We start from the raw sequence: 23,358 nt of genomic DNA, 5'->3' as shown, positions 1-23,358 counted from the left end.
TACAAAACACACTAAAAACATGACAACATAATAAAAAACATGATTTTTGAATTAAAACAAAATGTAGTTATCTCATTTTGGAACCAAACTCTTCATATAAGAATGTTTTGTGAATAGACTCTGGAGGGATTAAATGTGAGCACCTAATTTTTAATCAATGACTTAAAAATAACTACTATTCTATATTTCACATCGTTATTATAAAACAATACTATTATTTTCAACATTTAACAAGATCTAACCTGCTGTACAATGGTATAAATATGGTCAAATTTTTGTTTAATGACCTGGATATAGTGATTGATGCTTAAAGGTTCTTCTTCATTTTACACATCTTTTTGCTTATTATTCAAAATCCTACAACATTATATCAGGGGACCACAAAGAAAGGCCTTCTGGCCTCAGGACGCAAAACCACAAACCTTCTTGCTGGAAGACAATAGTACACACTGAGCTGCTGTGCCACCCTTATTTCCAGGTTTAAATTAAAGAAATCCCCAATAGTTTAATAATTGTAAAATAGAAATAACTACTGAATTGCTTTGATGCAACCTTTTTTTTGACACACATATTTAAAATATTTTAGTGACTTTATTTTTACAAATCTTTTTACAAAGTGGTTGTTTACAAAATATAAAGTTAAAGTACATATAAAGAGAATTTTAAACAAGAATTTACATACAGTATTGCTCTCAGCTATTGCTAGGCCTACTAAAGAAAACCACACAAAATCAGCATTTCTGAAGTTCTTTTATCACTGAAGTCTTGAAAGCATTGCTTTTTTGTATTCTCAACAAATGCCTGTTTGAAAGCATCCATTTGCTTGAGAAAATGTTTCTCATGGTTTCAGGTTTGTCACATTTTACCATGGTAGCGTCGTCAGTTTTATATGGGGCTGATGCACAGGCATGCTGAGCAGATTGAAAGATTTTCATACGTTTTGCTCTTCTCTGTTCTCCAATAATTTCTGTTCTACTCTTTGACTAATCTGTCGTAGATCAGCATGAATACTGGGCCTTTGAGTGAGGTCTTCTTGTAGGCATCGACCTATCTCCAACCGACAGATATCTTCACTGCGAACCAGCCGCCGCACAACTTGCAGACAACGTTCTCGCAAGGTCAACACTGGTAAACACACAAAAATAAAGTAAATTTTTTGGCATTACCAAATGGTTTGCTGAAGCACTGGACACAAAGATTCCTGTTGCACTAGGCCTTTAAAATAAAGTGTTTTGTGGCACTCTTTTTCAGCACTGTTTTATAGAGCTTGGTTGACTGACTCATCTTTACTGGTCTCAATATAGCTTTTTTTTACGTTTTAAAGGATTGATGTTTCTTTCTGATAACTGAAGCAAAAGTACCCAATGGGTAATATCCCGATTTATGGATTGATTTAACAATACCCCACTCTAGGTATTTTCAGAAAATAGCTATTTAACAATACACCGGTAGAAATTAATTGAAAGGCAACTTAAACCTTATTAGAACTTCTTGAGTGCATATAAGAACACTTTTAATGTAAAATAACCATGTCAGGTTAAAAAAGATTAGTAATGACTTTCAGTGTTTAGCAAATAAATTAACAAAGTGAACCTATTATCAATGTAAAATTTTATGAAACAAAACAATGACATATGCTATACCAGGCAATGTGATGTTGGCAATTGAGACCTGTCCATTTCCAAGGGGGGTTGGCAGGTACATCTCTTTATTATTCACCAACATTGGATCGTCTGTCTCTGCATCCCGAAACATCCATGGGTGGCCTGCCAGAAAATAAAAATCCGTTCAAATAAATAACTTTACTTCAGCGTCAGTACAGTGCAGCCTCTACGACCATACGTTTAATTCAGAGAGTAGCCGGTTTACGCACCCATATACGTTGTCATTCTTCGTCCTGTGTAAGGTTGAATATTTACGTATGGCTGTGGCTCTCCGCGAAAGTTAACCCAGATAGGCTTTACGACGCGCGGACTGCGGTTGCAAAACACTACGTAGGCAGGCAGACGGCTAACCAGCGATCGGACCAGCGGCAGGGGCTGCTGCCCCTCCTGAAACTCTTGAGGCATCGTCAAAATACAGCTGCCAGGCCAACAAAAGCAAAACTATACAGACAATTTTCCGTATAACTATAAAAATACCGTAATTACTTAAAGGAACAAACCTACGTGAAACGGCCTAGAGCACCAGGGAGTGATACAAAGCGAAAAGAACATGAAGTACCTAGATCACATCTCGCAGTACGTGACTGTCAACACACGTGACTTCTGTATGTTATTATGATCACGTGATCATCGCAGGGCCAACAAAGACGACTGTGCAAGATTGCAACATGCCCCTCTAGTGGTTTGGATGAGAAATGAAAACTTTCTGGGGTACGAAATTATTTTTTGAGATCGTTATTCTGTTTCAGTCCATTTTAGTGTTGTATAAAATTACATTTTACGCCTGACCTAAAATAGCGCATGTTACTAAAATAACGTATTTTATTGTTCCTGTAACGTTAGCTGCAAACAGCACAAAGGATAAACCTAGGGAACACATAACGTTGCTGACATAAAATATGTTGTTGAAACTAAGAAGTGTTACTTAAATTAATCCTATATCTATAGTTATGTCTGTACCTTGAATTCACTGCATTTCAGAACCAAATGCATATAAAAATGTTACTAGGTTAATACAAATTGTTATTGTTTGTGAGTCCAAAATTAAGTTGACCTTTACATTTAACTAAATTAAATTTTGTTAAATCAATGTTTATCATAATATTGACCCTCTGCATTACAATAGTAAACCCCTTTAGAGCCTGCAGATGCGATGATGCCAAACTTTAACAATTGTGATTGCTAAAAGTGAGTTTGATCAAACACCGTCACTTTTCAGAAGCGGTTTATTGGCAAGAATTTAACAGTGTCAATCTGTTGAACAGTAGCATTCCAGCTTTGAAAATTAGCGTGTAATGATGCATTTTCATATCTTACGATACCTACGTATTTGATTACTGTATAATGTACACATGAGTAGAATGAATTTACTGCATAAAATGTGTATTTTGTACTCCATTTCATGAAGATGTGAACTGTTTGTTATTTTTATGGATTTTAATGCAGACTGCAGTTTATCAATACACCAACCCCTATCTGGATGCACATAGCCCTCAGCATGTGCTTGAATCTCATAACACATATTCATCATACTACCCAAATAAACGGTTTCAAAAATAACTGAAAAAAGACAAAGCAAAACCGAATATACACAATATTTTCAGAAGTAGTCGTAATATTGGGTCTTAATGTCATAAAGTGGTACTCCCTGATATTTCCCGTCATAAAACCGGCTGCCAAATTCAGCCAGTTGTGTGACGTCACGTGAACTTACAGCACAAACACATGACATCACATAGCATCTTGAGAATGATTGGTTCAAGCATTTTTTAAACAGTTTTGTGCAAAACAGGTACAAGAGCATCTGATTGGTTGAGGTACTCTACTGATAATGATTGAAAATTAGGCATGAACGGACTCTTGCTGTTGAGATAAATCCACCCCTAGAACATTTACCTCATTTTTTTGTCAACTAAATTAAATGATCACACTTTTGGTTTTTACAACTACACAGGCTCTAGTCACATATGACATGATATAGAAACACTGGCATATAATATTTGTTTTAATGAGAGAATCAATACCTGTTATCTAGGAAGTAATACCAAGGGAAAGGTGCTTAGAAAGTAAATGAAGTAAATTTCCTAAAGAGCCCACCTGTTATGATATTGCACGTTTCAGACTGTAATACACACGGCAGAAGGTGTGTAAAGGCAACTACATGCTTTCTGTTGTACCTTCTACTCCAGTGTCTTAAGCGTCCATGTCTCCTTTCCCTTCCTCTCCCTATTCGTGCATTCATCTATACAATCAAACTCACAAACAAACTTTCCTTTCTGGGTGAGGTTTTGGAGTCTCGTGTTTTTAGAGTGACCCTGCATGGGAATATACGCTTGTGGGTTTGGGTTTAAGATCACAGATAATCCACAGATCATATCACAGGCACAGCAAGCGTGACCTCTCGACACCCTCCTCGCCTTGCGGGATAGTTGGTAGCAGGGCAGAACGGGTTAGACCCCAAAAACGAGGTGGACTGAGATCCTTCTTCACTGCTGAGAACTTCCAGCCCATGTGAGAACCGCAGGTTCTGCACTGAGCAATTGTCCATGCATACCTAAATAAAATTTAAAAAAATTATATAATGACTCCTAATGACAGCTAACTAAAATCTATTTGGGTAGATTCTTAAACCCTTATAATCAAAATTAAGTTTCAACTCAAACTGATACTCGAAAATTGATTCTCACCCTGGAAACCAACTATGCAGTGTGGAAGGACGCCCAATCAGGTTGAGGTTGTTGGCCTTGTAGACCGTAAGCGTCTCATGAACATAACCATGAGGATTCACATATGCTGCCATTGGCCCATACAGAGACAGACTGCAGAGGGAGTGCCATTTTCATTAGATTTCAATGAATGAAAATTCAACTTCAAACTGTGAAATTCACATTTTGGGAACATCAAAGTCTGACCTGAAGATCTCATTCTTGCTAGTTATCTCAGTATCCTGACACTGTTTACAGCATAAAGAGGTGCACTGAAAACAGACAAAATGTATCAAAATACAGATGAAAAACCTTATTTTTACTTAACAAAATTTGAGACAAATTAAATGTGCATGCAAAGGCAGACAGACATACCCTGTCCATGATGTCCAACTCGCAGCGAAGTCTCTGAATGGCGCTGCCAATCTTCAGCAGCTGCAGTCTGAGAGCATCATCTATCGGCAGACATGCGGCGACCCTGTACGAGAAATCTGCAGAGTGGAGATTTAGAACTACTTGTGAGTGTTTGAGGATCCCAAATGCCAAAATGCTTTTATTATAAGCGTATATGTCCTGTACCTGTGGGATTTGTGGGCAGGGACTCATCTTTGAGGTTTTCATCCCATTCATGTAGTTGTTTCTTTACTCTACTCATAAGAGTTTTCTTGAGTGTGACACAAACAGGCCGTCATCACCAAGTTGAAATAAGTTTGCAAAAAATTGTATCTATACCAAAATTGAACTCACAGAGTCATAGAGGGAATACACCCAAGGGGGCCATGAGGTCATACTAGCAGAGTTCATTTTTTTCTATGAAGAAAATAAGATGATACAGATGAAATTCATTTAATAATTATAATTTATAGTATTTCATTATTATTACAGATGTTAGTCAAAATCTGCTAAAGGGGAAATATAGGAACAACAGTTTTAAGTAATTTTCATTATTATTAACAGCAGGGTCTGCATTTAAAATGGGATATAAAATATTTATAATAAAAATATGATAAAATTGTATCACTACCTTCTTAGTTATGTAAGATTAAAGCACTTCTCTTAAATTATATCATTTATAATTATTATAAAATTATAATTTTACAATAAAACATGAAACATTTTACCTGATTTGTTACATTTACCCCTTAGCAGATTGTGACTCCTATAATAATGAGTATTCAAAAAATTATGTTACTAGCAGAAGCTGTATGTAAAACTAATTTAAATGATTTGACTTATATGATGTTAAACTCCGTTTTAAACTAAGAAAACCTAAAACACACTAGTAGTATGTCAGTGATATGTGTTACCTGTCTACAGGTCTGGCTGCACCGCACCTGCGGTGGTGTCGTTTGTGTGTGTTTGGTCTGTGGCGTGTGTGAATGTAAACGTGGCAGGAATTGCAGAGCACATAAAGGGTCTGGCAGGATCCTCTCAGGTAAAATCTGCACTTTTGCCTGACGAATCCTATAAATAACACAACATTTTTTCAATGTTTCAGCGTGTTCAGTTAAAACTAGCTTATTGGCCTATATTATTACAATACGTCTGTTTACCTTAACCTGCTTCTGAAATTTGAAGAGTATAAGCTACTTAATAAAAAGCAGATGTGTATTACATATACAACAGTGTTATGTGGATGATTCCCACCCGTCTGCTTGTGTGCGTATGTCATGCACTCTGAAGCGCTGCCGTCCAACAGCTTTGATCTTCACAGTCTCTATTCCGTACTCCTGTTCCTCACGAAATGCATAGATCTCGGCAGTGGTCCCAAACTCTGCCTTCATCTCTGTTCCACTTGTATCAGGACTAAGACAGATAGAAATAATACTTGTACAAATCTACAACAACGTCTAATGTTTATTGATTATAGAAGCTACTGTATATAGTTATAGAAGTATATTACTGTGGTTTTGCGGTACCTGTGTGCAAGCACGGCAAAAGTGCGATCCTGACTTATGAGGTTGCGAAACATGCTGACCTCCTGTGGTCGGAATAGCTGCAAGGGCAGCGTCTGACCTGGGATCAGTATGAGAGCAATGTGAGGAAGAACTGGCAGAGTCTGCACGCTATCCTCATCATGCAGGGTACGACCGTGAAACTCCTCCATGTCTGAGCCCAGATACTAGATAAATGTAAACAAAATCAAACATAAATGTAGACAAACTCAAAACAGAAGATATTATTTTATTGGCATAAATACTATTTTGTATATGTTGTATATGCAGCGTATCAGGACAGAGCTACAATTCTTTCACAACATTTAAAATATTGTTATGCAATGTTAATAAATAATAAGATAACATTAAAAATATATTTGTTGACCTCCTCAGGTATGATCACATGACTTTAGTGTTTATGTGTATTGAAGATGGATGAAACTCACAGCGTGTGAGGTTGGCAGACTCGTGTCAAAGTTTATAATACTTGGCTTTTCTGCTCCCTCACCATCTCGATCCTCCGTCTCCATGTCGTCTTCCTCTTCTTCCTCGTTTTCTGTAGACAAATATAAAAACTGCTACAGTCTAATGCTTTCAATTTCATCTATTCCAGCCTGCTTTCGGTTTCTCGTGTAGTATCTAGTCGTTTGAGGACATTGGTCATGCTGATAGCTTCTGTTTACATACACAATAAGCTTTTCGCCAATGTATATGCCGCTGATGTTACATAAATACCTTTACTGATAAGTGCGTACCTTTAACTGATCAATCAGAGCCTTTTAAATAAATCAATTTTAATGAAAAGTCGGTCAGCTGTCATGCACGTCGATGTGTGCAAATTCTCCCTTTCTGTTTTGAGGAGCACAATAAAAAAGCATGCTTTTCATTCTGCTAAAGCTCCTTGTTTAATAGGGGGTTATCCGACAGATGTACCTGGCAGAAGCTGTAGTTGGTTCCCCATTTCGTCGTTTAAGTTGTTGTCGCCTCCGCCCCTCTCAGCAGCCATAGCCCGTGTGTTTACAAACCGCACGCAGCAGCACAAGCATGAAGAAACACAGGCCGAAAATCTAACAGCGCCGTTGTGTGGATGGATGATGAAGATACAAACGCTTTAAATTACAACGTAGAAACAGCATTGGTGTAGTATACGAAAGATCTTATTACAACTTCCCTTTAAATAATTGCATTAAAGCGTTTTTCTCAGTTCTGCTGGGTTTTCCACTGATTTAACCGTCATTAACATACTTTGGTAAGTATGCTGGAATATATAGTTGTAGCGAAAAAGTTTGAATGCATTGTATGTGGACACTTAAGACATGCTTGTATAAATATAATGCGTTAGACACCATAGCAAAACGCTTTCAGATTATTAATCGATTAATTATGCTGTTTGCCAAATTTAGTGGAACATTTATAAATACATAAATACTTGCACCTGTGTCTACTCTCATAGACCTCGCATTGGCGCTGAATCGGCGCCGCCATATTGGTAAGGGCAAGGCTGCACAAAAACACATACGAGTAAGCTGCTGTTTTGTTTTTAATTAAAAACACAGTAACGGTTACATTTCCCAACCAGTTTTATTAGTGTGGTTTGTGTATTTATAGTCAATTTTGTGTCATGGGGCATTGTGAAAACTCAAGAGGAAAGAAGCAGCTAGCTTGTCTATGTGTGTTTCTGAGCTGAATTGTCAGTCTGTATACATGTGGCTTAATGGGCTTGATGCACAGTCGCATGTGCAGTTTGCACTTGTGTATTTAATATTCCTGTTTGCTCTTTAGGTGGTCGATGGCAACCTGTGTTATGCTTCTGCTCTGCGTGTGCGCCTGTAGTTGTGCGAGTGACTATTACTCCTTGCTAGGAGTTTCGCGCTCTGCATCTGCGAGGGAGATTAAGAAAGCTTTTCACAAACTGGCTCTTAAATACCATCCTGATAAGAACCAAAGCCCTGATGCACAGCAGGCGTTCACACACATTGCTCAGGGTATGTATAAACCAAAACACCTGCATGCATTAAGGGCACTCACAAGTGTTCACCCTTGTATACATTTACTTGAAGGGATTTTAGATTTATTTGTATACTAGTCGATACACATTAAGGTTAATTATGTGTTCCTTTCCATCTCTAAGCATATGAGGTGCTGTCTAGTAAAGAGAAGAGGAGAGTGTATGACCAAGTGGACCACATGGCAGACCCTGATCAGGGCAGCGACAGCAAGACAATGGGGAATAATCCCTTCAATGACAAAGGAGGTTTCTATAGCAAAAGCAGTTTCCAACATTTTAGTCTGCAGGAGCTCCTTCAGATGCTACAGCTGGATGATGACTTATTCATGGGCGAAGAACCAAGTTATGAAGGATGGAGTTATAATTTTGGGGATGATGATGATAAAGTCTTCCTCAGTGATCTTTTCAACATCATGTGAATTTCAGTGTTTGTGTATCTACACTAGTGTGTGTGTTTTTATATTTACTATTGATATTTTTTACTCATTTGACAAACGTTTGTGCAATCTGTTAATAAAACTTGAAAATGGAACAACTTCAAAATAGCATTTTCTGTAGAACTAAAAATATTGTAGTAACTAAACAGTGACATTATCCACTGTTCTGATATTCACCAAAAATGCGCAGATAATACATTTATGCCATTGTTTGCCATTTAGACTTAACAAACACATGCTTATGCATGATTAGACTTGCAGTCTTTTACAGTCGGACAACACTGAATCCCTTGTAAACACTTAACCTACTTTATCATGCTCAGCATTTCCTGCTTGAACTGGAAAGGGTGGAGTTTTAAGGGTGTTTTTTCCCCTCTTTGTTCAAGTGATGAACTAGGATTTTGTGTCAGTGTTTTGGCCTCGGTTGGTAGCGTGTTGTGTGTATGTGAAACTCTCTGTGTTGGACTAAAGAGACTTAATGCATAAGAGTAGATGTATGTTTTGCATTTTAAAAGTATTAAAGTTATTATTAGTATATAGTACTGTATATTTAAAGGGTTGGGACACTTGCCACAGTGACAAAGAGCATCTGAATACAGACAATACAATGTTGAATGCAGTCAGACACAAATTATGCTTGATGTGTATAGTGAGTAAAAGATATAGGAAAAGGAGAGGTGTGGACTTGTCCCATGCCAACCTCTCTTGAGAACACCATGGTCTTGTTTAACCATAATTTGATAACAATAGAAGGAAGATCAACCATTTTAAATATAGCCTATACAGTCCCCAAAAAACACTGTGTACAAATAACTTTACAGTACATTAACATATTAATTTGATTTCTCCTTTAGTAGACATACACAGACACATAGAAAATATAATTTTCATGCCTATCCTTTGGATTGGGAACCATTCTGATCCTTGAGGAAGGAAGGATATTTTTGTAGAACTGTTGGGAAAAGGTCATGGCCTTATTTGGGCCTATAGAAATCACTTCCTACTATTAATCACAAAATGTAAAAATAACTGCCACAGAGTTTACTCCTTATTGCCATATCTTTTAGTTAAAACTATATAACCACAATGAGGCAACACTTACTAATTGTAACACAGTTGGAAGCTATAGATTTATTGCCTGTTATATTCACAGAAAAGTTACATCTGTTAAATAAAATGTTATTTTAGAGGTTTAATTGGTCTTCTGGATAGGCTTAAATCAGAATGTGTGATGTGAGTGGCTAAAAGTTTAAAATTCTCTAAACTTTTAAATTACCCCCCTCCAAAAAATTTTTAAAAACTCCTACATGTACATTTTCAATTATAAGCTTTATTTTAAAAAAGTATTTTTGCTGCTTGCAAAAATACTTGACGCCCTTTCCTCAGGAAGACAGGACACTCCACCACCCCCAACTCCACCCACCCAAGGCTAAGCGTTGTCCGTGAGTGTCTGTGAGTGTGTACTAAACGCCTGCCGTCGTGCAAAATGTATTGTGAGAATGTAGTATGAAGTTGATATAATCTGTTATAAAACCTCCTGGATTACAATCCAGTTATGTCCACATGGATTTGACGTTATAATGAGATACCTGAATGATGCTCAAGGATGAGTGCAGGTGAGTTTACATCAAATATACTTTCTGGAAACTTTTTTTTTGTCAGCAAGAATTTTTTTGTTTTAAAATGATATTGTTGTGATATTGTAGTAAGTAGAACATTGGGCTTAGAAACGTTTCATAGGTAAATTGTGACAATAAAGTCTAAAAAGATACAACTATAGCAAACATTAACAACACGTTGGGCTTCGTAAAATGTTTTTCATAAAGTACAGTATACTATACTATAAAGGGCTCTGGGTTTTACAGTATGTTTATTAGACAAAGATAAGAAGTTATAATCTTCTAGATTCTGATTATAAATCAATGTTGCATCCAATAAAGTATAAATATTAAACTTTCAAAAAGAAGTTTAAAGTTTGTAAAGTTATACATTTAAAATACAGGTCTTAAAAATAAAGGTGCTTTAAAGGTTCTTCACAGCGATGCCATAGAAGAATTTTTTTTTGTGAAACAGTAAGGTTCTTCAGATGTTAAAGGTTCTTTATGGAACCTTTTGAAGCAATTTATTTTTTAAGAGTGTAGTTGGGGGTTTCTTAACTGTTGGGGGTTTCTTAACTTGTTAAGGAATTGTTTTTTTGTCCAATGGGTTTTCCAGCAACATACAGCAGTTCATGGTAATAATTTTAAACTAAATATGAATAATAACTTATACATTCTATTTTGCACAGACTTTCAGGAGTATGGCCTGGGCACCAGAGCACACTACCAAGCAAAAAGACTCTTCAAGGGCAAGTGTCATATGCCTATGCCTGAAAAGTGCTGTGATAAAGCAGACCTCAAACCTAAAAACCTTCCCCAGCATCATCACAGCTCAAATGTTTCTGTAATGTTGGCCCAACCTAACAAATCTCCCAGACAGCATATGACGGAAACGCATCGAAAAATAATGCTGGACCAGTGGGGCCCACAAGAGAGGAAGGACTTAAAGACAAAACATTTCCTACATACAGAAAAGTCTGTACAAAGAGATGAGACAGAACAGGATGTTATTCTTGACCAGGTGGATGAGTTGGGATGCGGAGATGAGCTGGCGCAGGGAATTGACTTAGATTTGGTGGAAGGTTTAGAAGAAGACGAGTCAGAGGAAGAGTCGTTGGAGCTTCACTCTGATTCATGCTATAAGAGAGAAACACATTATAATGAAGTGGCAGAGCAGATACAAGTTGACCAAAAAGCATGGGGTTGGACTGAAAATAGTGTATTGACATCATATAAAAGATCAAGTGATGCTCATTTGGCCCCTAATGGAATTTCTAAACAAATAACAGGGATGTTGACTGGCATATTATTCAATGACAACATTTGTTTGGATAAAACGTCCCTTGAAGGATTTTACCCAAATGGAATCTACACAAATGGCATGTTTTCAAATGAAGACACAGATGAGATGTTCCCAGACATCTGTGATGCAGGTGAGGCATTGGCAGACAAAGATGGACTTTCTGAGTGTGACCTCTTTGACCACACGGATCCTCTTCCAATAACAGAGACAGCGAAGAATGATGGAGCTGTAATTGCGATCAGTATGGAAGAAGGATCGGACAGCTCCGTTCTGTCTTCATCTTCCATTGAGGAAGATGACGATGAAGTGCAGCAGGAAATCGAGAAAATGGACGAACAAGGAAATAATTTGTCAGACATAAGTTCTGCAAGGTATCTCGAAGGAGATCGTCTGTCTGTCTCAAGTTCTCAGACGTCAGATGCAGTCCCAGATGCAAATGAAAAATGTTGTAGCAAAGATGAAGTGGAGCAAAATGATGCCCTAAATGAGCAAGCCAACCTATCACTGGCTGCTGATTGTGACCTTAAGGTCACCCTAAATCCTGACCTCAACAGTTCCCTTTCACTTGTTCAACAGCCGCCTGAACCCAACGTTCAAACATTAACGCAGAATCAAGTGGAAGACGACATTATGCAAGAAGAAGAGGTTCTAAAGAACCTTGAAACGAAGGAACTGGACCAAACTGTTATTACAGTAGAGGATTTATATGAAGAGACAGAGCCCATAATGCAAGCAAAGGGCTTCCTGCAGAACAGGAAGTACTTTATGACTCGCTCTATATCTGTGGAAACCCCCAGTAAAAACCTTGACCTAACAAGTAGCCCAGCAACAGGAAATGGGCGACTTTTGCTACACCCACGTTCCTTCTATACAGACCATTGTTTTATTGGAGATAGCAGGCCTGCACTGACTGGCTCATTAGGATGTCTTTCTCAACGTTTCCACACCTCCGCAAACTTAGATAAAATGTCCAAATTGGCCATACCACCACCATTTGAACTGGCTTCCATCACAAAGCGTCCAATCAGAAAAAGTTCCCCATCCCTGCCGAGCGAAATCTCAGCCACTTGCAAGAAGCCTGATTTCGGGTTGAAGCGTTACCTTTTGCCTTTACGATTCCTTAGGAAATCTGATCGGAAAAGCCCCATCGATAACCGCTCAATCTCTTACAGGTCCTCCTCTGAGTCGAGCCCACAAGGGTCTTGCAAACGCTTGGATTTTATCAGGCACAACATGGGCAGCCCTGAGTTGCACAGAACCCCAGATTGTACACCACCTATGTCCCCCTCTTCCTTTCTCTTTCACAAGAATAGGCAGAAAACAGGACTAAACTTAATGCTTCATAAAGATTTGGCTTCCAGTACCACTTCTATAGAGCCTGATAATATCTTTCATCCCCCTTTTGAACCCGTACCATTGTCTAAACCTCGATCTTTTTCATCTCCCGATTCATCAGAATACGAGAACGTCACGAACACTTCGTCTCATTATGAGAACGTGCAGATTCGACTTCTGAACCCTGTCATCCAGAGTCAACGAAATCAGGGTTCAAACAGTGATACTGATGGCTACGTGGATATGAGCAGTCTGACAAGCTACCAGAGCAAAAGTCAGTCATCTGAGCTAGAGACAGATAGGTAGAATCAATACTTTCTTATATTTCGTACGTAAAACAATGCATTGAAATGTTAGCATTAGATGTAAATCAGTTGCAATAAATTCAGCAAGCCAAAGTATTTATTTTATTTTACTATTATGTATTTAATATAATTTCCTCATTTATGTATTGTTTTTATGTATACTGTTTTTATGTTTACATGACTCTATTTCTTCTGCATTTTCGTGAATTGTTTTAATTTGCACTTATTCGGTTAATGGTTTGGTTTGTCTTATCCTGATTCTACATAGCACCTACACTTTCTGTTCTCCTAACGTGAGGCCTGATGGAACAGTGGGTGTGTCTGTGGGTGTGGCTTGTACACAAGAGAAGACAAAGACACTTGACAAAATGGTGAGCTGTTTGTTTGTGGGAGGTTCTCCGTGTTGTTAAAGATAACTGCAACTCTATTTTTATTATATTTCAGACTATCAGTTGCTCCAGGGCATTTTATAATGCTAAAGAGCTGCTCGACAGCGAGGCGCAGTAAGTCATACAAAATATTATAAGTGGACAATAGTGCCATACATTTTTTTAAACTAATCATCATTTAAACTATAAAGCATGCCTTACAAAGAAAACAATATGTAGAACATTGAGTTTTACATTTTGTAAAGTTATTGTTCATTTCATGTCAATTTGTTGATTTAACATGTACACCACCATCTTAAATTGTAGATCACAATTCCTTTCTTTTCCCCCTTTAAAGGCACGTTGGGACTTTACAACTTCTCTGTGAGGTGGGTTTATTTATACATTAATTTGAGACATAAATTAATTTTGTTCTTGCCTGCCCTTTTTGTCATAAAGTGATATAATTTATTAATTCTATAAATAAAATTTCCAGCAAAACATAAGATTTATCTTTGAGTTTTTTTTAACAACAGATCTTCTCTGTGAGGCATGCATCAAAGAGCTTGCATCTTGCAAATTAAAAAATAAAATACCTCACGCTTACTGTAGCTGATACAGTAATCATTGTTACTATACTGTGGCTCAGTGGTTAGAGCGTGGGACTAACAACACCAAGGTTATGGGTTCGATCCCAGGGGATTGCACATAGTCAGAAACAAATGTATAGTACAATGCAATGTAAGTCGCTTTGGGTAAAAGCGTCTGCCAAATGCATAAATGTAATGTAAATGTACTATATGAAATACTAATATCATTGTTTACAATGATCGAAGTCCTACAAAACCTGAAGCCAAGATATTTACTCTGATTCTCTTTCCTAATAGACTGTTAAAGCAGATGAGAGGCTGATGAAGGTGTGGACAGAGATACCTGATATTTATTCTCTCCACCAAAATATACATACACTACTAGAGACCCACATGAAAGAATGGTAAGCCACAACCCCCTCGCTCACACACACACGCACGCACGCACACACAGACACATCTGGTTTACTATCTCCGTGCATAGGCGTAATATTTTTTATACTGTACAAACTGTATATTTTATCCCCTACCCCTAACCCTACCCCTAAACCTAAAGATCATAGAAAACTTTTTGCATTTTTAGATTTTCAAATAATATTGTTCTGTACAATTTATAACCTCAATTTTGGTCCCCACGGTGACACGAGTCCCCATGTGTTGGTGTGCATTCAGGTGTAGGTCCCCACCGGGATATAAAAACATGTCCACACACACACACAATGTTAATGTACAACATTTGTAATGTCCTCAAGAGTGGGTTTTCAGGGTGGTTTAATATATTTGTGAGTCATGAGACATTTGTCATAATTTCATCTGTTCACTCGTCAGGCATCAGTATGAAGGGATTGCTGAAATCATCCTGGCAAAGAAAACAGAGTTTTACGTTTTCTCCTCTTTCATCAGTAACTATGATGAAAAACTCAATTATGTGGAACATATAAAAAGCACAGTAAGGGAGACATTATGTTTTTTCTTTTTTGATGACTAATTGAACCTAATATATTTTATACATCTGTTTAATGTGCATGTGTACTGTAAGTGTTTAAAGATGTTCGTGTTTATAACATATTTGTGAATGTATTTCAATTACTTTGAAAGTTTATTTGAAAGTGCAGTGACTGATTTATTTGCATTTGTGTATATGTTTGTGTTATGTTCGTTGTGTGATTTTTTTTCAGCTATCAGATGCAATGAGCCTGAAAAAGCAGTTGCTGGTGGTCATTGTGCGCATCTTGCAGTACCGTATGCTGCTGACAGGTAACCCTGCCACCTGAATTCTTAATGTGATGAATTACTTTACCCAAAAATGTAAAAAAATAAATAAATTCTGTTATCATTTAATCACCCACATTTTGTTATTTTCTCCCTTTGTGAAGAATTTTCGAATAACTATTTTCATGCTGTAAAAGTAAATATTATCCAAGTTAGTGACATACAGTACATAACAACTCCTTTCATGCTCATTTGAAGAAAGGAAGTCATGCGTTATTCATAGCAATTGCAATTGTCTGGATTTTCTTTAACTACCAAAATCAACCCAATCCCACATTTTTGTGTTTCCATTTTTTAAACAGACTATCTGAATAATCTCTCACCAGACTCCAAGCAGTTCCAAGACACACAAGGTAAAGTGCAGCACTTCCCATAAAGACAAAAGTATCTTATCAGCTGATTTTTGCCATTATCACATTGTCTTTAATTGTTGTAATGAGTTAGTCATTATTTCTAATCCTGTTTTCGTTCATTTTAAAGAAAATGTATGGCTTTTCTTACCCCTGTTATTCATATAAGGAAGGGTGTGAGTTCTGTTAGTATAAGCCCAACATTGCTACTTGTTGATTTAGACCCCCTGCTTCTTTTTCTTTTCTGCTCAGACGCTTTGGTGGTGGTCTCTGATATTGCTTATCAGGTTAATGACAGCCTCAAGAATGGAGTGAGTACAGTAAATGTTTGTGTATTGGTTTTAATGTGCTCACAGAGAGTTCATAGTAAATATGGGTGTGGAGTCAAAGCATTACGTGTGTATCAGCTGTCCCATGTAAGAGAGTTACATCACTCTGTCTTTTATCTGTCAGGCGGATCTCTTGCGATTGGTTAATATTGAGCACAGTGTTCTTGGTCTGACAGATCTCATACAGCCTGGGAGAGTAAGTAATGCAACAATTGATCATGTAACACTGTGTACACATTTTCCTATCAAATTCAGTTATCAAATAATTTAAGCTTGTTAAAGGTACACTCAGTATTTTATAAAAAACAATTCACATAAATAAATATCACATATGCCTAAGATCATATACACTCACATAAAATGATATCACAAGTGCCTTAATAAAAACGGTTTTATTTCACACGGGGCTGACATGTTCAGATCATGTGACCAAGTGCATATTACTTGTTTTAGTATCGGACACTTTGGCTTGCCGAAAAAATGAATCGTGGCTGCCTGTAAATGGTGCATTTCTATGATGGTTTCAGGAATTTCTGTATCCCCTACGAAATTAAAATATATGCGCATACTGCAAAACAAAATGCAATACATTAAATAATACATTTACATATGATAGAATCAAGTGCTTATATTTTTATTTTTTATGAAAAGCAAAAAATATTTTATTTATTCAATGTATTGCAGTATAATATTGTAATATATAAAAAATTATTATTCCATATATTTAAAAATAAACAATAAATGATTTATTATATTTTCTTTGCATTAGGGATAAACCTAAGAACTATCTTTAAAACAAAATTGTAAATAATATATGTCTTATTTTTATAACTTTTCAAGGTGTTTGTTAAAGAGGGCACCCTGATGAAGGTCAGCAGGAAGTGCAAGCAGCCACGTCACCTTTTCTTGGTAAATATCATTTGGTTTAATATTTTGATTCTACACAAAGAGACACACAGGGTTTCCTGGCAGGATGTTGTCCTGTGTGTGTTTATGTCTCTACATGTGCTATTGTTTCGCCGGGCTGCTTTCAGCCCAAAATAATCCTGTGGGAACGAGGTCATGGTGATAAAAGTTTTAAGGATAACAGAACAGAGGCTGACAGGATGGACATGACATGTGCTGTCAAAAATAATATGTTTTGCAGGTTTTTAGCCAGACAGATGGTTCTGCAGTGAGACCAGGGGCCAGTTGCATAAACTTAGCCGCTAAATTAAGACTGCGTATTAACAACTAGTCTCACTGACTAGCAATTATTTAAAACCAGTCAGTCTTACTTTTCAGATTTCAATTAGACCAATCTTCCCTTTTATGTAACTGACTTTAAGAAGTTATGTCCAGTCTTGAAGAAAAAAACTGGATGACTAACTTTTAAGACTAGTCTAAGTAGTTTATGCAACTGGCCCCTGATGTGTCCAGAGTACTGAACTCAAATGTCCCTCATATTTCAAATATATTCATATTTAAAAACCCAGCTAAAGTAATTTTTGTGATTTACTGTCTGCTAAATAAAACCATCCTACATAATGTAAAGAACATTCTGTGAAAATATAACCTTGATATTCTTTTTGCCAATTGTTGTGCAATATGTATCAGACGGTCTGTGAACAGTCTGTAAGCAGTCGTAGGCGTGCTGTCTGCGACTAACATTTCATAAAAACGCAGAGGATTAACCTCTTAATTTATTTACTGGCTTGCAATTCAACTATAGTAACTTTATATAAAAAGCAATTCAAACCCAGAGTGGAGAAGTAATGTTATTGGGCAATAAGTACTTTAGTGAGCACATCATATGTGTCATATGGCTGCCTATTTCATAATCAAAGCCGTTCTATTGCCTTGACATGTGTGCATGTTTTTGTTGCCTATTTAAGATAAGGGAGTATGTTGCAGGTGTACCTGTTATTGTGCGGTCAAGACCTTATACTCCCCCCTTGTGGTGAAGTTTGACACAACAAGCATGCATAAGCAATCCCACAAGCTTTATTCTAATTCTTTAATTTGTAAAATTTCAGATGAATGACTTAATGCTGTACACATACCCTCAGCAAGATGGTAAATACAGACTCATCAACACATTGCCACTGGCTGGAATGGAGGTATGACCAACAACATCCTGCGAAACTTATTTAATCATAATGGTTTTTGGAAAAAGCCAAAATTTTGTTTCCATATTTAATGCTCAAGAGTCGAATTATGCCATTTGTCTAATTGTCTTTCAGGTCAGTAAACCACCTATAGAGAATGCTCAGAATGCATTGAAGATAGCAGTAAAGGACATTAGCATCACTCTGTCTGCTGGGTAAATAACATAATGTACTCACATACTTAAGCATGCAGTCCTTCTAGGCATGTATGAGATGTATCTGATGCATGTTACTGTGTGCAGCTCTTGCGTCGAGAGAGATGGTTGGTTTGTTACACTTAACCTGACATTAGTGGATCTTGGCCCGGTGTCAGGACGCCCAGTCGGCTGTCTTGAGGTGAGGATGCTATACTAAATAATAGTATACAACAGTCTTGGAATTTGCAGATTGTTAAACAGGCACATTTATCCAACAATAATGACAGGTGGTTGTTTATTTACATAAAGATGAAATTGATGATGAAATTCCATGTGTTTTTTAGTTAGTGGAGAGGCCAGAGATGTGTCTGGGTGAGAATGCTCCGCCCCTCATGTCCGTTTCCCAGGTGACAGCTTGCATGAACTGTCCGTCTCATTTCAGTCTGACAAACAGACGACATCACTGTCATGCATGTGGCAAGGTACAAACTCACAGGTTTTTAAAACATACACACATAGAGAACCACTCTTGAGCTATATAAATGATGATTGTGTCGTTTTGTGTCATTTGTAGGTTGTTTGCAAAGATTGTTGCAGAAACAAATTTCCCCTTAAATACATGAAGAACAGACGAGCCAAAGTGTGTGATTATTGTTACACTGAGCTCTGTAAGAATGGTATGTACAAATTAATTAATTTCTTATAGCAAATATGAATCTGTGTTAAAGCATTTTTTTATGTTCACAATATTTATGTCCTTATGAAGACAATTTGTGTGTCCATTTGTTTGAAAGATGTTGTCACTGTAGTGGAGGGCACCAACAGGCCGCTCTCTGCCATGTTCCAAAACATTCATCCATCCAGTCTGTGGCGAAGCCGCAAGGGTCAGATGTCTTTTAACCAGGTAGCTTCATCCACGCACCTCTCTGTATCTATGCCTCTTGACTAATATCTTTATGAATTTATTTTTACACAAAATCTATACTGTAGATGTTACAGTATACCAGTATTGTCAATAACCATGATATTAGAAACATAATTAGCGATATTATATTAATACCTCACATATGATAATATTGTAAATAATTCAGCACCCATTTAAACATTTCGTCTTAACAATCACAATGGTTACAGACTCTCTCTCTTATTCCCTACACTCATATAAAACATATAAATAAATATATAATAAATAAATAAAAAGCAAAATTAAAGATGAATTTGACTAATAGCAATATTTAATAGATTTTTTTAAATTGTGAAAGATGTGATTAATGACTGACTATGGCCATTTATCATGTAACTTTAAGAAAGTGTCTCCTAAGAAAATATCTGTTTAATGCAATCTTCATTGCCTCAAACCCCACAGGATGAATTTCACAAAAATATCTTACCCCAAAATGAAAACACAAGATAAAATTTTACTAGTCTATATAAAAGAAATTGGATAAAGTGATTAATGAAAAATACATTTTAGAATCAAATTGTTCATGCAAAACTTACTTCATTTTTGGTTGAACAGATTTTTTGAGATTTGTACAAATATAGGGTCTTGTTGACTAGGTGACAGGGGCAGAGGGTGTGATGAGTGGGACCCTGCAGCGGTACAAAAACAGTAAGAGAAGTTGGAGAAGCTTGTGGTTCCTCTTAAAAGACAAAGTTCTCTACACGTACCCACAGTCTGAGGTAATGCACAAGCACTTTTTATATACATTACCTACAACATGCAACTAAACTCTCTTCTCACTCTTGTTCTCTGATATTTTCTGTTATAAGGAGAGGCTTGCATGTGAGACTTTACCTCTGCTGGGTTTCTCCGTGAGGTCAGAGGTTGAAGGAGAGAGCAGTGTGTTCCAGCTGTACCACAAAAGCACACTCTTCTATACTTTCAGGGCCCAAGATAGTCACACTGCACAGAGGTAAGAACACGCACACACACGCCGTGCACTTTCTTGTTCACACGGTATATTTGCATTTTGTTATTTAGTAGTCAATTTTATTCAAAATGACTTACAAATGAGGAACATCAACACAGCAAAATCGATAGTATACTGTATATAATCCACACTTTAAGAGTGTGGATTATATATACACATGTGAGTGTTCATTTGACCTTTTTTAACACTGTCGTTTTTACTGTGAAGTTATTTATCAAACAAGATACAACAATACTCATAGTACCACAATCTTCAGTTTAAAAAAACTGGAGCAGAAGTAAGAAAAGGTTTCCTAGCTGTCTTATATATATATAATCTATATATAATATACATATGTACATTTATTGTATATATTTGCCTGATAATTTGATCTAAAGCAGCTTACAGTGCATTTAAGGTTTATTTTATTACAAAATGTTGAATCCATGACCTTGGTGTTGCAACTACATTATACTAGTTGAGCTATACAGAGTTAGTTGCTGTTGAACTAATTATGTCGCTATTTTTAGCTAACTTAAAGGTTTTTTGCCTGCAGATGGGTCAACGCCATGGAAGAGGCTACGGTCCTGTAGAATCAGCTGTCCTGGTTGTGCCATATTTCATTTCAGCAGTTATATCTGTCACTGAGCAATGCATTTAAACGTCAAACTCAAAAATCATTATCCTGTGTGACCAACAAGATTGAATGAGTCTAAGTGTGGAATCGTTGATCTCTGCAAATGTGACGCAACAGATATATTTTTGGAATGGCAAGGGAACAAAATGCTCACACTCAGACATGCATCTTGTGCCAAATTCTTCTTCCAAAGACCTTGTTGTTGAACACTTTAAAACCAACCGCATATAGCTGAACCTAACCAACAGACTTCTAAGTGTTCTTTTACTGTATATATTATATAATATCTCAGAGCTTTAAACAATTTTGAATATTAGTGAAAGCTAAGAAAATATGAGATCATGACAGCTGGTTGGAATTTAAGACTATTAACTTCAATCAATGACCTGTCTTTTTTAGATTATATTTATAATACTGTCTAAACTAATGTATTTTATTTAAACAATGACAATTTTTGACATTATATATTGTCATATAGCAACAGAGCTGGAATTCTTGTTGCATTTCTGGTGATTTAATTATGCATTTCTTTACCTTGCTTCCACTGTAGCAGACTATAATAGTATTAACTTGCAATGTAGAATATCTGAAATGTCCATGGCAGTTTGTCATTACAAATTGTATAAAATGTTACAATTTCATGAGAACTAAAAAACATCTTTTTAATTCATTTAATATTTATGTGTTTTTCATTTGTGTAGTTCTTTCACAAATGAAGCAAAATGTTTAGGTAAGAGGAAGAAACTTGGAGTGGAACTTTGGACAACATTCTCACCACCTGCATACTGTATAACTTTTATCTGGACACCTCAGCAGTTTACAGTCCTATTTTACTGACAGCCAGGTTGTGTCCGCAGAGAACAGAATTTTAAGATAAGATTCTGTGATTAAATAGCTTCAACTGAGTAATTAAAGAGTATATTACGCATTGAGACTGTGTGTGTGTGAGGAATGTGAAAAAAAACGTTGCCCTGCTTCCACGTTCCCAAGAGTCTGTGTGACCCAGAACAGAGTGAGAGAGCACGGACGAGAGAGGAGTTTGTTTTCTGGAGTACCTGAAAGTTACGGGCACCTTGCCCCACATAAGAGAAATATTCATCATTCAACTTTCTCTATATCTTTATAATACATACTTCTAAGTCACAATGATCATATGTGTATTTTTGCTTTTGTACCACACACTGATCTTTAACCTTCTGAAAAAAGATCATTATTGTTAATTAAAGCAATCTCTATTAAGACTGTTTGTAGGCCAACCCGCTCCAATTATTTCACTGAGATGCACACTAAACATCTGCTCCTGTTGTCTGCATTAGCATGGAGAAGTTAACTGGATTTTGTAAATAAACAGTATGACTTGTTAATGGTCCCAACAGATTCATCAAAGTCATCAGTTCTGTTAATACCAGATATTTTATTTTAACTGTAAATAAACCTGTCTAACGTCAAGTAATGTCAAAACAAAGGTAAAACATCGCATTCCATTCATTCTCTATACCCCTATTGAGGTCATGGAGTGTGAAGCCTCTCTGGTCACTCTCCAAACGGACAAAATGCTGACAGTTTATAAAAAAAATCTCCTCATTGAGTCTTCAATACCCCAGACTGCAATTTTTGAGATCTAGAGAAAATGTGACACAGAAAATGTTTGTGCGTGGCCATGTCACAGTGACATTGTCATGACACTTTTGGATCTTTAAAATGCCTTATGTTCCTCTGCATTGCAGCAGAGAGAAAGTTGAGAGAGAGGGAGGGGCAAAGATTTATCATTTTCCTACAATAGACGAAAAGCATCAAATCTTTTCTTTTTTCGTTCTATCCCAGGTAACTTCACAGTCTGTTCTCAATCTGTAAGAAGTCTCTTATTGGTCTCTGAAGACACAAAGAGTCGAGTCAAGTGAAGTTTAATTAAATAGCCCTTTTTACAATGTTGTTTCAAAGCAGCTTTACAAAAAAAAGAAAACACATAAGAGGAAAACTAGTGTAAAAAAGGACAAACAGAGAACACCATCCTAATAAAAGCAATGATGATAGAATTTGCAGAAGTTAGTATAATATCAGCAGTCTCCTGGTGAGCGAGCAAGCCAACACAGCACAGTGGCAAGGAACCAAAACTCCAATGATAAATAAATAGAGAGAAAACCTTGGGAGAAACCAGTCTCACCCGGGAGTGCCAGTTCTCCTCTGACGCATTACAACTGCAGTCAGTGACTTTTGAGTAAACAGTCTATGCCATGATTGTATATCGAGTCTGAATGCTAATATCATGCCACTTTCTAAACTGTTGAATAGTGTGCTTGGTAGGTGTACTGCCCCTTGATCT

General features: G+C 36.8%; 4 protein-coding genes across 7 annotated transcripts; 2 read left to right on the top strand and 2 right to left on the bottom strand.

The window, feature by feature from the left end:
• Positions 1-573: 573 nt before the first annotated feature.
• Positions 574-2,283, bottom strand: vhl (von Hippel-Lindau tumor suppressor). Its single transcript, XM_057337955.1, has 3 exons — positions 1,874-2,283; positions 1,644-1,766; positions 574-1,125 (listed from the first exon to the last, which is right to left on the bottom strand). The coding sequence occupies exons 1-3, from the start codon at positions 2,067-2,069 to the stop codon at positions 932-934; spliced, it is 513 nt and encodes a 170-aa protein (XP_057193938.1). The 5' UTR covers positions 2,070-2,283; the 3' UTR covers positions 574-931.
• Positions 2,284-2,857: 574 nt separating this feature from the next.
• Positions 2,858-7,335, bottom strand: crbn (cereblon). The gene is made up of 11 exons (XM_057337954.1): positions 7,240-7,335; positions 6,753-6,862; positions 6,289-6,491; positions 6,017-6,175; positions 5,677-5,833; positions 5,117-5,179; positions 4,949-5,033; positions 4,745-4,860; positions 4,577-4,641; positions 4,352-4,483; positions 2,858-4,218 (listed from the first exon to the last, which is right to left on the bottom strand). The coding sequence occupies exons 1-11, from the start codon at positions 7,310-7,312 to the stop codon at positions 4,041-4,043; spliced, it is 1,341 nt and encodes a 446-aa protein (XP_057193937.1). The 5' UTR covers positions 7,313-7,335; the 3' UTR covers positions 2,858-4,040.
• A 73-nt stretch (positions 7,336-7,408) lies between these two features.
• Positions 7,409-8,836, top strand: zgc:152986 (uncharacterized protein LOC101884054 homolog). 4 transcript variants are annotated; one of them, XM_057338943.1, is made up of 4 exons: positions 7,409-7,555; positions 7,760-7,827; positions 8,089-8,291; positions 8,438-8,836. In XM_057338943.1, exons 3-4 carry the CDS (start codon positions 8,096-8,098, stop codon positions 8,731-8,733), a joined length of 492 nt encoding a protein of 163 aa, XP_057194926.1. In that variant the 5' UTR covers positions 7,409-7,555; positions 7,760-7,827; positions 8,089-8,095; the 3' UTR covers positions 8,734-8,836. The 4 variants fall into 4 exon arrangements, with proteins under 4 accessions (XP_057194926.1, XP_057194925.1, XP_057194927.1 ...); XM_057338942.1 differs by lacking the exon at positions 7,760-7,827; XM_057338944.1 differs by lacking the exon at positions 7,409-7,555 and having other exon boundaries at positions 7,780-7,795.
• A 1,372-nt stretch (positions 8,837-10,208) lies between these two features.
• On the top strand, positions 10,209-22,256 carry LOC130556858 (FYVE, RhoGEF and PH domain-containing protein 5). The gene is made up of 21 exons (XM_057338177.1): positions 10,209-10,367; positions 11,039-13,289; positions 13,561-13,663; positions 13,737-13,795; positions 14,019-14,049; positions 14,548-14,654; positions 15,079-15,199; positions 15,429-15,507; positions 15,825-15,875; positions 16,125-16,183; positions 16,326-16,397; positions 17,042-17,110; positions 18,217-18,300; positions 18,424-18,503; positions 18,591-18,684; positions 18,830-18,967; positions 19,060-19,162; positions 19,280-19,389; positions 20,046-20,168; positions 20,259-20,401; positions 20,955-22,256. Exons 1-21 carry the CDS (start codon positions 10,358-10,360, stop codon positions 20,989-20,991), a joined length of 3,924 nt encoding a protein of 1,307 aa, XP_057194160.1. The 5' UTR covers positions 10,209-10,357; the 3' UTR covers positions 20,992-22,256.
• Positions 22,257-23,358: the final 1,102 nt, after the last annotated feature.

This window comes from Triplophysa rosa, linkage group LG7 (genome assembly GCF_024868665.1).
Source record: "Triplophysa rosa linkage group LG7, Trosa_1v2, whole genome shotgun sequence".
Taxonomy (NCBI): Eukaryota; Metazoa; Chordata; class Actinopteri; order Cypriniformes; family Nemacheilidae; genus Triplophysa; species Triplophysa rosa.
This window is presented reverse-complemented; position numbering and strand designations above follow the sequence as displayed.

Bases quoted from the DNA above. Each gene is read 5' to 3' on its own strand.
- vhl (XM_057337955.1), bottom strand. From the start codon at position 2,069: ATGCCTCAAGAGTTTCAGGAGGGGCAGCAGCCCCTGCCGCTGGTCCGA. The intron at 1,767-1,873 runs GTGCGTAAACCG...ATTTTCTGGCAG, and splicing joins AAGAATGACAACGTATATGG to GCCACCCATGGATGTTTCGG. The intron at 1,126-1,643 runs GTATAGCATATG...TGTGTTTACCAG, and splicing joins TGCCAACATCACATTGCCTG to TGTTGACCTTGCGAGAACGT.
- crbn (XM_057337954.1), bottom strand. From the start codon at position 7,312: ATGGCTGCTGAGAGGGGCGGAGGCGACAACAACTTAAACGACGAAATG. The intron at 5,034-5,116 runs GTGAGTTCAATT...GTCACACTCAAG, and splicing joins TGTATTCCCTCTATGACTCT to AAAACTCTTATGAGTAGAGT. The intron at 4,219-4,351 runs GTGAGAATCAAT...AATTTTATTTAG, and splicing joins CTGCATAGTTGGTTTCCAGG to GTATGCATGGACAATTGCTC.
- zgc:152986 (XM_057338941.1), top strand. The intron at 8,292-8,437 runs GTATGTATAAAC...TCCATCTCTAAG, and splicing joins GTTCACACACATTGCTCAGG to CATATGAGGTGCTGTCTAGT.
- LOC130556858 (XM_057338177.1), top strand. The intron at 14,655-15,078 runs GTAAGCCACAAC...TTCACTCGTCAG, and splicing joins GAGACCCACATGAAAGAATG to GCATCAGTATGAAGGGATTG. The intron at 18,504-18,590 runs GTAAATAACATA...TACTGTGTGCAG, and splicing joins AGCATCACTCTGTCTGCTGG to CTCTTGCGTCGAGAGAGATG.